The sequence below is a fragment of the Orycteropus afer genome, unplaced genomic scaffold, assembly GCF_000298275.1.
Source record: "Orycteropus afer afer isolate SDZICR_OR568_19922 unplaced genomic scaffold, OryAfe1.0 scaffold00489, whole genome shotgun sequence".
Lineage (NCBI taxonomy): Eukaryota > Metazoa > Chordata > Mammalia > Tubulidentata > Orycteropodidae > Orycteropus > Orycteropus afer.
Window position 1 is genome coordinate 1,255,458 of NW_006922076.1, and position 13,012 is coordinate 1,268,469.

Sequence of the window (13,012 nt, forward strand, 5' to 3'; positions counted from 1 at the left end):
ATCCGATGCCTTGTGGCTGAGTGGCTGGGCCCACTTTTGCATTGCTCCCATGTACCCACAGACTGGGCCAGCTTGTGGCACCCACTGTAACTGGGGGGTGAGCCCACGGGGGATCCACATGGGCCTCCTTGGAATGTGCTTCCTGTCAGGGTACATGCCCTGCCCGCTGATGGTCACCTCTGGTCTCCCATCGTCACTTTGTTTCAGAGTAAGAACAACCGTCCTCTCCGCACGAGCCAGATCTATGCTCAGGATGAGAACGCCACCCACACGCAGCTGTACACCAACCACTTTGACCTCATGAAGATGACCGCCGGCAAGAGGAGCCCCCCCATCAAGCCGCTGTGCGTTGCTGCTCCCCGCAGTCACGACGAGCGCAGACGCGTCCTCTTCACCGTGTTGTCCTGTCTTTACTCACCGTCTCCCTCTCTCTCTCTGCAGGCTGGGCATGAATCCTTTTCAGAAAAATCCCAAGCACGCCTCTGTGCTGGCAGAGAGGTAACTCCATCCGTGTTTACGATGGGAGGCGCCTCCTTCAGGGCTCACTCCCGTCCAGTGAGGGTCTGTTCCAGGCGGCCCTGGACGATGGCATGGGGAGGAAAGCTGTGCCTGTGGGCAAGGCCACCCGTGGGCAAGACGGCTGAGTCCTGGTGTGGCCTGTGTGGTTGGGGTGGGGCTGCCTGAGACGATCCTCGTGGGGAGGCAACACGCATGTGCACTGTGTGTTCTGGGGATGGCACACACTGCACAGCCTGGGCCTCCTGCTTCCCTGGGGAGCAGATGTCTTCAGGCTGTCGTGGTGCAGTGAGGTGAGGCTGGCTGAGTGTCTCTCCTTGTCATGCTCTGCCTGTCTGTCCGCACCTGGGGGTTTGGCCTAACAGTCCGCCCACTCCAGGAGAGCGCCCTTGCTTGGACATGCAGTGGAGACAACAGGAGAGTGGGGCATGGAGGAGGGTGGGTGGCTCAGGCAGACAGTGGGTGCTGGCCTGTGGGAGCCTTCAGCTTCCTGTGTGCGCTCTAACAATGTCGGCAAGAGGTGTGCATTCAGAAGCCAGGTGTCCCACACCTTGGGTCCGAGCCCTGTCTTCTCATGAGTGCACTGGTGCCGCTGCTCCCTGACCCCTCCCCACTCCCTGACCTTCATTCTTCCATACCTTCTGCTTCCCTGAGCTCCCCTCCACTCTCTTGACTGCCCCTGGTCTCCTTGGGCTCTGGTCTGGGTCCAGTAGTACTGTTGGAATGTCTTTTTCCAGGAGTCAGACCAGGTCCCTTCCTTGCTGAGAGCCCAGGTCCCACAGCACCCAGAGAGCTGGGTGCCAGCCCCGTTACCTGTCCATGCCCACCCATGCTGTTCCCTAGCCCCAGCTCTGTCCACACCCCCTTAGTCTGGTCCCTCCTGCCTGTGTGTGCTTATCCATGCCTGGGCCTGCGTATGGATCTGGTGACGTGCGGTAGGAGACCTGGGCCTGCGTGTAGTTCTGGTGACCTGTGGTAGGAGACCTCGTCCTGCGTGTGGATCTGGTGACTTGCCTGGTCCTGTGTGTGGTTCTGGTGGTTGCGGTAGGAGACCTGGTCCTACGTGTGGATCTGGTGACCTGTGGTGGGAGATCTGGTCTGTTGAAGGCTGATAAGCTAGAACTCGCAGGTGGGCAGTTTGAAGATGGAGGAGAGAAGTAGCTAGTCATGGGTGGCACCATGAGGCTTGGCCAAGGGGTGATGGACTCTGTGTGCATGTGGACAGGAGAGGGGAGGAGGGACTGTGGGAGACCATGTAAGGTTGGGGATGTCCCCTCGGGAAGTAGGCTGGGCCTCTTGCTGCTGCAGCAGAGGTGAGTGACTAGGGTGGGAGGGAACGGGAGGCGGGCACTGCGGCTGCAAAGTGGGCCGTGCTGTCCAGGGTGGGTGGCCTTGGGAGGGCCGGGATCAGGCCTGGATGGCCTTCAGTGGGGGCTGGGTGGCGTGTCCCCAGCAGGGCCTTCCAAAGGGTTATGGCTGGCTCTCAGTGGGGGTTGAGGTCCTGGCCGCTGCAGTGAGGGCTCTGGACAAGAAGGGTGCCCAGTGTGTTGCTGAGTAGACCTAGCCCGCCTTCCATGAGCAGACGGAGGGGACCTGGGCACCCCAGGTGTCAGCTGGCCCTTTGGTCTGTGCCTTCACCCTGCCGCCTCACTGGCAGCAGTCACGAGACATCCAGTCTCCTTGGTGGACTGCCCTCGAGGCCACCCTGCCCTCGGTGACCAGTGGGTACTGCCTGCAGGTTGAGCAGCCTGCGGAAGGAGGGACCAGCATCTCTAGATTAGCGATCTCTCTCAGAACCCGACGTCCCCTTGGTCCTTCGCTTTTATCTTTCAGTGGGATCAATTACGACAAACCCCTGCCCCCAATTCAGGTCGCATCTCTTCGTGCAGAGCGGATTGCCAAAGAGAAAAAGGTTTGACTCCTGGCCTCAAGACTTCCATGTGGGGACACCACGCCGGGCTGGTCCACAGGGGGAGACCCTGCATGCTTCCAGGCGGGCCCTGCCCCTCATGCCGGGCTCCAACACGGGGAGACCTCCCTGCCCCTCATGCCGGGCCCTCCCTCCCTGCTTGGTGCTCTAGGCCCTAGCGGATCAGCAGAAGGCCCAGCAGCCAACTGTGGCTCAGCCTCCCCAGCAGCCACCGCCACCACCTCAGTCCCAGCAGCCTCCGCCACTGCCCCAGCCCCAGCCGGTCACCAGCCAGCAGCCTGCCGGGCAGCCGACAGTCCCGGCCCAGGCCCAGGCCCAGCCCCCACCACAGCCGCAGCCCGTGCAGCCACAGCCAAAGGCACAGCCTGCGATAACCACGGGGGGCAGTGCAGCCGTGCTGGTAAGCACCAAGACCGTGTGTTAGACGGCCACCTCAGCTGGCACCGGCTGCGCACCCCCACACGAGTGCTTGGTTGCCCTCCTCTGTGACAGTGACTGCTCAACAGGGCTTCTGTTGGTGGCTAGCCTGCAGACCATCCTCTGTGCGGGCAGGAACAAGCCATCTGCCTAGAGGGCCGATGCCCAGAGCGGCCGAGGCAGCTCTCTGTGGAGTGGTGAGGTCTAGCAGTAGAGACCCCTTTCTCTCACAGAGAAGGCACTACTGGTGGCAACATGCACACTCTCTCCTGGCTCTGACCACTTGTTAGATCATACACACAGACTGTAAAGCTAACTGATTCCATTGGAGCGCATTGTAGCAGACACAGAAGGTGTGATGTGGGGAGGCAGCCTGGTGAAGGTGACTCACTGTGTGGGGGGTGAGTTGGTTCAGACTGGGGAGCTGGCAGCGGGCACTAGCCAAGGGTGCTGATGTCACTGGTGATAGGCAAGAGCTGGACAGGAAATTCAAGCAAACTCTCTCCTACAGGCAGGAACCATTAAAACATCGGTGACTGGGACAAGCATGCCCACTGGTAAGGAAAGAACAAGATGGTGAAGTCCACACATGGCCCTGTGACCTCACTGTGTCACTTGTACTCTGACCACACCGTCTCGCCAGCACATGGCCCTGCAGCTGCACTACCTCATCCTCGTGACCCCGTGGCCACGTCATCTCGTGTGCACTCTGTGACCACACTGTCTCGTCCTCGCGTGCCCCTCGGGGCCCACTGTCTCACCCTCGTGTGATGCTACGGCCGCTCTGTTTCACCCTCGCGTGACTCTCTGGCCCACTGTCACTCTCACGTACCTCTCGGGGCCCACTGTCTCACCCTTGTGTGATGCTACGGCCGCTCTGTCTTATTCTCACGTACCCCTCAGGGCCCACTGTCTCACTCACCTTCCTGTGCCCTCTGACCCACTGTCTCTCTTGCAGGCACGGTGAATGGGAATGTGGTTGTGAACACTATTATCCTCACGTGCCCCTGTGACCCCGCTGCCTCACTCTCGTGTACCCCCGTGACCATCCTGCCTCGCCCTCATGCCCTTCTGACCCGCCGTCTCACTCCCCCTTCTGTGTCCCTCTGACCCACTGTCTCACTTGCCCTCTGTGCCCCTCTGACCTGCTGTCCCGTGGCATCTCTCTTGCAGGCACTGTGAGTGGGAATGTGGTTGTGAACACCATTGCTGGCGTCCCTGCGGCCACCTTTCAGTCCATCAACAAACGTCTTGCCTCCCCTGCAACACCCGGTGCCTTAACTGTGAGTTATGCCCGTTCTCGGCCAGGGTGGAGGGTGTGTAGCCCCAGGAAGGGGACAGTTATTGGATTTTGTTTTTTTGTTTTTTTTTAGTAAAAAAGTTTCCTTAGTGAAAAAAGTAACTCCTTGTGTAACTGACATTCATAAGCTCATTTAAGCATCTGACTGCTGTGGTGCCTTCAGAACTGTGCAGATGCTTTGGGGTGTTTCTCCTTTACTGTGGTGGAATGACGGTCCGAGTTCCTGGGCCATGGGTGGGTCATGCACATGTCACGGTTCAGCTCACAAAGGTGCCTGCACCTCCTGCCACCACACAGTGTGGGACATAGAGGTGGTGACGAGGACGGATGCGCTCGGCATGGGGGAGCTGCCGAGGAGGAGATGTGGCACTGTGTGTACAGGGGCTCGTGGCCCCACGAGGGTCAGTGGGGCACAAGGCAGGGAGCCGTCACTTCCCTAGGGATGTCCGACCACCCTGCGTGGGTGCAGGTGGGGCTGGACCTGGCAGAGACGCAGACCTACAGGCACACAGAGCCCCGTGGCCGCGGGGGCACCAGGGACAATGCTCGCTTCTCCTTGTGTCTCTGAGGTAGAGGCCCCAGAGTTTGTCCACCGGTTCACTGAGGGATGAGGGAGGATGGCAGGCCAACCCTGACTGTGAGACCGACTGCCACTCTGGTGCTGCTTCGACTACTGGCGGGGAGCTGGAAACTTGGGAGGCAGTGTAGACAGTCAGCGAGACGCCTGAAGTGCAGGGGCCTCCAGACCCTGAACCAGCAGTGGGTTTCAGGACCATAGCTCTACCCAAGACCAGGCCCTCTGGACACTATGCCGTGGGGGCAGCACACGTATCTAGTGGTTGTCAGGGTCTTGAGTTCCTTCTCGGGACCAGAGTCTGTGAATGGGGACAGAGGGATGACAGGCAGCTTTGTCGCCATGAGTGGTGCTGTCAGCTAAACCATGCTGCCCCTCCCGTGGGACCCGTCCGGCCCTGAAGCCTCTGTTCTGGGGCTGTAGGTGGTGAGGCTTACATGGGACCTGCCCTCTGGCGGTGTCTGCGTTTCTCAGAGGCCTGAGTGTCAGTATGCTGCCCCCTGAGATTCCCGTTGGTGTTGCCTCTTCCTGCCACAAGCCAGGGCACTTCACTGATCATTACCGCACTTCCTCTTGCAGACGTCCGGGGGCTCAGCGCCTGCCCAGGTGGTCCACACCCAGCCACGAGCAGTGGGCTCCCCTGCCACAGCCACCACTGACCTGGTGTCCATGACGACTCAAGGGGTGCGGGCAGTCACGTCTGTCACCACCCCAGCCGTGGTCACCACCAATCTGACGCCCGTGCAGGCCCCCACCCGGTCTCTGGTGACCCAGGTCTCCCAAGGTAAAGGTGCCCACCCTGTAGCCCCCATTGGCCCTTCCTGTCATCTGGGGTAGGTGGAGGGTCCCGGGGGGCCAGTAGCTGGAGCTGATGAGCCACCTCCTTTGCAGCCACGGGGGTGCAGCTGCCGGGAAAGACCATCACCCCTGCACACTTCCAGCTCCTCCGGCAGCAGCAGCCACCACCACCGCTGCCTTCCCAGGTGCAGGTCCCACAGATCCAGGGCCAGGCCCAGTCGCCAGCCCAGATCAAAGCTGTCGGGAAGCTGACTCCGGTGAGTACCCTCAGGAACCACAGGCACGCGCGTCTGCAGGGTGGGGGTGCAGTCTGCTCTGTGCACGCTGAGCCTTGTGTGTGGGGTGCGCTTTCATCATCTCTGAAACACGCAGATCCCATGTTCACAGGGCAGCTTTCAGAGCCACTTACGGCTTCCTCCTCACACTCTGGGCCTTCTGACTTACCTTCTTTTGTGTCCAGAGAAGGAGGGTCCTCTAGTGCCACTCTTGACAGAGAAAAGGGTGGTGACAAAGCACAACATGACCGTAGGAGGCTGGAGCGAGGCCGTGGTTTCTTTAGGAACAGCTCACGTGCAGGACCGCTTCTCAAAGGCTGGTCCTCGGTGTCCTGGCAGTCCTCTCTGCCGGTGCACGCACCCCCTGTGCTGTGATCCCGTGCTGCCTGTGTTCTAGAAGGACGTGCGTGGTAATGCCGTCAGCAGGGAGTAGTTAAGTAATTAAGCAGGAATAAGTGAGCAGTCAGCTCAATTAACCAGTAACACGTGAGTGGGTAACCACAGCGTAACCGCAGAGTGACGGGGAACAAGTGAGCAGTAACCACAGAGCCAGGCCCGTGTGAGCAGTAAACACAGTCACACTCTCAAGTTCTGACCGTGCCTGCTCTCCTGCCAGAGCGCGCGAGCCTGCAGTCTGCTCTTTCTCCACTGGGAAGGGAGGAGCCTCATGCTAGGGGGTGGCCCTTGGCTGTGAACCCACAGGTAGTCAGTACGGTGAGCCTCCAGAGATGTCCTGGCGTCACGCCTGCTGCTTAAATTGCAATGACTTAAAATGAAAAAGATCAAGTCCCTCAGTCATCCATTCCGTGCTTGATGGCTGCATGTCCTGGAGGCCACCACGTTGGGCAGCGCAGCCTAGGGCGTTCCGTCACGTTGGAAGTTCTCTTGGACGGCGCTATGTTAGAGAAAAAGGAGGCCCAGGATCTAGGACCTGGCAGAGCAGAGGCAGAGCTAGGAATTTGATAAAGCTAGTGGTTGATGCTTTTCTACACGTGTGCACGTACATGTGTGTACACATACAGGCACACACACATGCACAGAATAGCCCTTCATTCTCATGAGACGACCTGTGTCATGCCATGCCTCACCCTGTTCGAGCTGCCAAGGCCCTTCCCCACGTACTGCCTGGCCCTTACCCCTCACTCCCACTCCCAGCAGATCTATTTCAGTCGTTCTGCTTCGGGGGCCTTCAAAGAGACCTGATACAGACAATTCAGTGTCCCTTTTCTGAGAAAATAAACCTGTTGCTTAAGAGAAATATCTCCTGAAACAGTATGTTGAGATGGTGATGTTCTGATCTGACAGACATGGGACATGTCATGAGCTAAGTCACTGAGGGCTGTCGGAACAGCATGGGTGCCCGACACAGCCCGGGCTGTGCCCCACACTCAGGAAGGACCGTGCCTTTCAGACTGTTTCGAACTTGTGTGCAGCGGTGCTGGTGCCCGGCGGGTGCTGGTGCCTGGCGGGTGTTGGTGAGGAGTCACACTCTCTCTGGGTTTCAGGAACACCTGCTCAAAATGCAGAAGCAGAAGCTGCAGTTGCCCCAGCAGGCGCCTCCGCAGACCCAGCCGGGGCCCCCGCCACCCACGCCTCCAGTGCAGCCGCAGCCCCCGCAGCCGGCGCAGCAGCAGAGCCCCCAGCTCACCACTGTCACAGCCCCGCGGCCCGGGGCGCTGCTCACAGGCACCGCTGTGGCCAACCTGCAGGTGGCCCGGCTCGTAAGTCTGGTCTGCGGGTGCTTTTCAGCAGCCCCTGCCGCTTTAGGTTGGGGAACGCTGGGTCCACTGGACCGTGTCAGGCATTGTAACCAACTTCACAGGAAGGTGGAGACGTGCTCTTTCCCTCTGAGTCTAAGTGTTACCGGAGCTGTCGAGGGAAATGCTGACGCCAAGCAGGATGGTGAAAAAAGGAAGGCCTTTACTTCTGTGTGCTGGCACAGGCTCGGTGGATTCACATCCAGACTGAGCCCTGAACAAAGGCCACATGGGGCGTTTCTGGGGCTCTTCTTCCAGGGTATTTGGGGTAAAAGGGTGATTGGTTGCCTGCACAAACAGCACCTGCAGCTCGCAGTTTTCCCGGAAGTTAAACGTGCCTGAGCGGAGTGAGGAGTTGGAGTGTGGGCAGAGGAAGAAGGGACAGGGAGCAGGGAAGGGGAATTTTCCACTCTCTATACGTGGTTTTTCAAGCTGGCCTGAGCTGCATGTCTCTGGCCTCACAAGTTGTTTCACTGCCCAATAGCACTACCCTATTTGGGTTGGGCAAAGGTTATAATTCCTTCATTTCCCTCCCCTGCCTCATAAGCACTTCCTGTGAGACAGTTAAATACTGACCCATCTCAGCTTTCACAGAGTCACACAGCTCACTGGTCCTTGGTGGGAAGGGCAGGGAGCCAGGCCATGAAGGGAGGTAAGGTTAGTGTAGGGGAGGGTGAGGGTGCACAACCGTGCGCAGGAGGCACCACAGGTGGTGGGAGCGGGCAGGGTCCTGACCTCAGAGGGACCAGTGTAGAGGAGCAGAGGGTCTGCGTGGACGGCTTGCAGGGGCATGGACAGGTGGCTGACCAGAGGCCTATGCACCTTGTGAGAGCCTTTGGCGTTTGAAGACAGGAATAGTAACCCTGGCACTTGGAAGACCATCTGTGCTGGTATAGGGTACTCTGTGCTGGGCCCTAGGTTAGGCAGTGCCAGCTCAGAGTGGGGCTTGCTCTCCTCTGGAGCTGCCTGAGCACCTCACATTTGTCGCGGGTCCACCGTGGTGGGTGCAGGTGCTCAGTCCTTGGGTCACGTCTCAAGTGGAGAAGCTGAATCTGCTCAAGCACCATGTCGGCAGGGCCTGTGGGCCTGTGGGCCTGCCCTGAGGCTGCACTCGGGTGGACGTGAGCCCTGAGGCTGCACTCGGGTGGACATGAGCCCTGAGGCCGCACTTGGGTGGACGTGAGCCCTGAGGCCACTGGCCAGGGCCAGCCCGCCACAGAGAAGTAAAGTGATCCCAGTGGAGCTTGCAGAATGGGGGCTGAAGTAGGGGGCAGTGGCAGATCCTGTCAGCCAGGGCACAAGGCATGCACAGTCTCCTCAGGCCTGTCGGGCTGGGAGGGGCTTTGGGACTTAAGCTATAGGAACAAACCTACAACTCAAGCCAGCAGTCCGTTCCTAGTGTGTCCTGAAGAAGTCACAGGACAGGTCACGAAACAGTGTGTGGCCACACCCATTTGCTGCGGGAATGTTGGGGACAAATGCCCACACCTGAGGAAGTCACTACACCACGACACATGCACAGCAGGATGCTGAACAGCTCTGGAAAACAGCTGTAGTTCTGTGTAGCTTGACTGTGACTAAAGGACTGGACTCAGGGACACGGCAGTTGTGCCCGTTTCTGTGTGTGGTGAAGCATGAGGTCCAGAAGGGCAGGTGCCAGTCGTGACATTTGTGGATGGCGGTGGGATTGTGGGTGATTTTCACTTCTTTATTGTCTTGGGTCAGTAGGGTTTTATACACGTTTTCTTCCTTTTTGCCTTTTGAGATGGGATGTGAGGGTCAGAGTGCTTGGTGGCAGTGTGACTAATCAGTGGGAAAGATGGTGTCTGAGACCATGACCTTGCTGTGAGGATGGAGCTAATCTGTAGGGGTGGCTGAAGGGATGGGAGAGGGGAGATTCCTGGGGAAAAGGGGACAGGGACGGGTGGGCGATGACCGTGACTGAGGCTGGGGTTATATAAGTACCTTACATCTGAACACTGGTTAATATGGTTGATCAGCTTCTCTGTCTGAACACAGCCGGTGCCCTGCCCGTGCAGGTGGTGGGTGAGGGGAGGGTGGGCCTACAAGGAGACACTTTGCCCTCAGTGTGTAAATCATGAAAGCTTAGTTAGTGTGACATCTTTTCATCTTGATCTGTTATCTAGTCAGTGTTCTGTCAACCTGGCCTCTTGTACGGAGCTGTAACAACACGTGAGATTCTGTCTTTGTCTGACCTCACCCCTCATTTTCCCTGCGCAGACCCGGGTACCCACCTCTCAGCTACAAGCCCAGAGCCAGATGCAGGCCCAGACACCCCCAACAGCACAGGTGGCCCTGGCAAAGCCCCCTGTGGTATCAGTGCCAGCGGCTGTGGTCTCCTCGCCGGGTGTGACAACACTGCCCATGAACGTGGCCGGGATCAGTGTGGCGATTGGGCAGCCGCAGAAAGCAGCAGGTGACGGTGGGCGTGCACCCTGCCTGTGCCTTGTACTCTGCACCCTGCAGAGCCGTTGCCACTTGGTGTTTGAGCAGTGTTTGCTACACCTTTCCCAGCAGGCCCCGGGCCTGAGGTGTGTCCTGGGTGCATGTTGTGGTTTAGCTCCTGTGCCTCTCAAGGATGCCCAGCTCCACTTGGGGCCCGTCTGTCTCACTGTTGGTTGTTCTGCACTGGCCACATCAGTGCCAACGTGGACCCAGACACAGCTTAGGGGGACCTGCCCTGCCTCAGTGGCCCTGTTGCCATCGGGCAGAGGGTGGCTGACGTGGCCTTGGTGTCTGCAGGGCAGACTGTGGTGGCCCAGCCCGTCCACGTGCAGCAGCTGCTGAAGCTCAAGCAGCAGGCGGTGCAGCAGCAGAAGGCCATCCAGCCCCAGGGCGCCCAGGGCCCGGCCACCGCCCAGCAGAAGGTACGTGGCCGCAGCTCTTGGCCCGCCTGGGGCGGAGGCCTGCCCCGGGCAGCACGGGCCCTGTAGGAGGTGCTGGTCTAGCAGAGCCCTGCGCCAGGCTGGGGGCTGGTGACCCTGTCGTGGTGGAACCGCCAGCTCGTGTGTATCCTCGTCTCCCCTGCCTGTGATGATGTGGCGGCTGGGAGCGGGACCTGGTGGGGGGCCAGAAGCCCTCTGCTCTGAGGCCTGTGGGGTGTTAGGGAGGCCTGTCCTGGAAAGGCAGTAGGTTCATGTGGTGGTGGTGCCTGCTGGGAAAGCCTGGAGTCAGACAGGGGCCGCCCGGTGCAGGAGAGGAGGGGCATGAGGGGCCAGTGCTGAGGAGGAAGGCGGGGCTTGGCTTTGGGACCTGCGGCCTGTCTCCTCAGATCACTGCTCAGCAGCTGGCTGCACAGGGCCCGCAGCAGAAGGTGACCTACGCCACCCAGCCGGCACTGAAGACCCAGTTCCTGACAACGCCCATCTCCCAGGCCCCGAAGCTGGCAGGGACTCAGCAGGTGCAGACTCAGATCCAAGTGAGTGCGTGGTGGGTGCCAGCTTGTGCACACCTGTGACCCGGTGCTGTGACCACGGCCTTGTGCCCGCCTGCCCCGCTCCTGACCCGCATGACTCTCCTGCTTGTCCTCATGCGTCTTGGCTTCTGTGTTGCTGAGGGATGCTGCGTGGTATTGGTATGGGGGGCTCCCTGGGGTGCTTTGCAACCGTGCCCCGTTCCTTTTGGGGCTTGTGCGATTCCCCGGGTGTCAACATGCAGTGTCTCCTCTTACGAGCACTTCCCTTCCACCCTGGGTGGCCAGTGCCGTCTTTTTGGCGTTGGCCGCACTGGCGTGGTGCTGAGAAGCAGTGTCCGTGTGCCCACCCACGAAGCTGCATAGCCTGAGCCCCAGACCCTCGCCATCTGGCGCACGCGCAGTGGCTTCTCGTTCTGGCCTCCACTGCGTCTGTGTTGCACACACCACCCAATTGCCCCATTTGGTGTCTCCGTTCTGGGTGTGGCTTCTACATCTCCTGGCTGCGGGTCTGCCTTTCTCCTGCATTAGGGTGACTTCTGCCACTGGGAGTTCTCCAGGCCGTCAGTCCTGTCGTTCTGCCTGCTTCTGGAGGCCTACCCCAGGGCGTGCGTGGTAGCTGCCTGTCTCCCGAGGCCTGGAAGCTTTCAGTTCTATGTCAGACAGCCTCCTGGAGTTCAGTCAGATTTGTGGAGTCACTGCACCTCCTCTGTCCCACTGACCTGCTACACGGCCCTGCTGTGGGCTGTGCACCGCCCTTCTGTCCTCTTGACACGCCCCTTGTCTGTCCCTCACGGGCTCCTCGCTTACAGCCTGCAGTCAGCACTACTGCCGCTGTTGCAGGGCCTGTCCGCCTCTGCCGGCTGACTGTCCGGAGTGCTGATGCGCTTGGGCCTTGGTTTGGGCTTTCTGTCTGTCCTGGTTGGTCTCTTTCCTTTTCCTTCTCCTGGCCGCCTTTTGCCTGTTCCCCTCTTTGCTCTATTCCCTCCCTCCACCAGTTGGAAGTCAGCCCTCGCTCTCTGTTTCTGCGTGGTTGCCCTGCGTGTGCACACTCATTCCTGCTTCCCGAGGAGTCAGGGTGGCCAGTCTCTGCCCTCTTCCTGTTCAGGGTCTTTGTGGTTTCCACGTGGGCGCCCCTCCCCGTTGATGTAAATGCCGCTGTTGCCCTGATGTCACCTTGACCTAAGGCCACTTTTTTTTCTCCCTGAACCTCACACTTTGGCGTAATCTTCCATATGGACAGATGTCTTTCTCACTGTCATTCACTCTCTAGACAGACGCTTGTGTTCTATGTGCTGTGAAGTGCCGATCCGGGGGGCCACATGCAGTGTGATGTGCCTGTGCCTCAGGACATCTGTCCTTTCCTCTGTGTCCTTTTCTTAGAAGCTGTGATTTGATGAAAGGTTACAAAGCAAATTTGTTTTCATTCAACATTTACATACATTTTGTATCACGCCATTGACTGCAGTCCTCACAAGGTAACAGCTCTCTTCCCACTTCTTCCCTGTGTTTCCTGTTTCCTTTCCTCCTCCTTTCCCGTCCCTTCCTGCCCTCTGAGCCTTATCCCCAGGCCAGTACTGCCTCTTTGATCTTGAATGGTTGATTGCTCTAAGGAGTAGGTACCTCCCTGGTGTTGCTCTTCACCTGGTAGGTCTGTTGTTTGGCTGAAAGTTGAGTCACGGGGATGAATTCAGTTCCAGGTTGACGTCTCCTTGGGGGTCCCTCTGTGTCCTTGCTCCCCTCTGTCCTGCTCTGAGGTCTTGCTGCAGTGTGGGTCTGTCCTGTGTGGTCTTGCTGCAGTGCGGGTCTGTCCTGCTCTGAGGTCTTGCTGCAGTGTGGGTCTGTCCTATGCGTCTTGCTGCAGTGTGGGTCTGTCCTGTGAGGTTTTGCTGCAGTGTGGGTCTGTCCTGTGTGGTCTTGCTACAGTGTGGGTCTGTCCTGCTCTGAGGTCTTGCTGCAGTGTGGGTCTGTCCTGTGTGGTCTTGCTACAGTGTGGGTCTGTCCTGTGTGGT

The 13,012-nt window shown here is 59.0% G+C and overlaps 1 protein-coding gene across 1 annotated transcript in view; it reads left to right on the forward strand.

Annotated features, from left to right (window-relative positions):
* EP400 (E1A binding protein p400) overlaps positions 1–13,012 on the forward strand; it is an 88,246-nt gene that overhangs the window by 73,245 nt on the left and 1,989 nt on the right. Inside the window, exons 40-51 of the mRNA XM_042782844.1 lie at positions 208–344; positions 442–498; positions 2,350–2,428; positions 2,598–2,846; positions 3,375–3,420; positions 4,037–4,146; positions 5,317–5,521; positions 5,629–5,792; positions 7,316–7,531; positions 9,809–10,004; positions 10,331–10,455; positions 10,860–11,006. Coding sequence (XP_042638778.1) covers positions 208–344; positions 442–498; positions 2,350–2,428; positions 2,598–2,846; positions 3,375–3,420; positions 4,037–4,146; positions 5,317–5,521; positions 5,629–5,792; positions 7,316–7,531; positions 9,809–10,004; positions 10,331–10,455; positions 10,860–11,006 — 1,731 coding nt within the window. The remainder of the gene's footprint in view (positions 1–207; positions 345–441; positions 499–2,349; positions 2,429–2,597; positions 2,847–3,374; positions 3,421–4,036; positions 4,147–5,316; positions 5,522–5,628; positions 5,793–7,315; positions 7,532–9,808; positions 10,005–10,330; positions 10,456–10,859; positions 11,007–13,012) is intronic.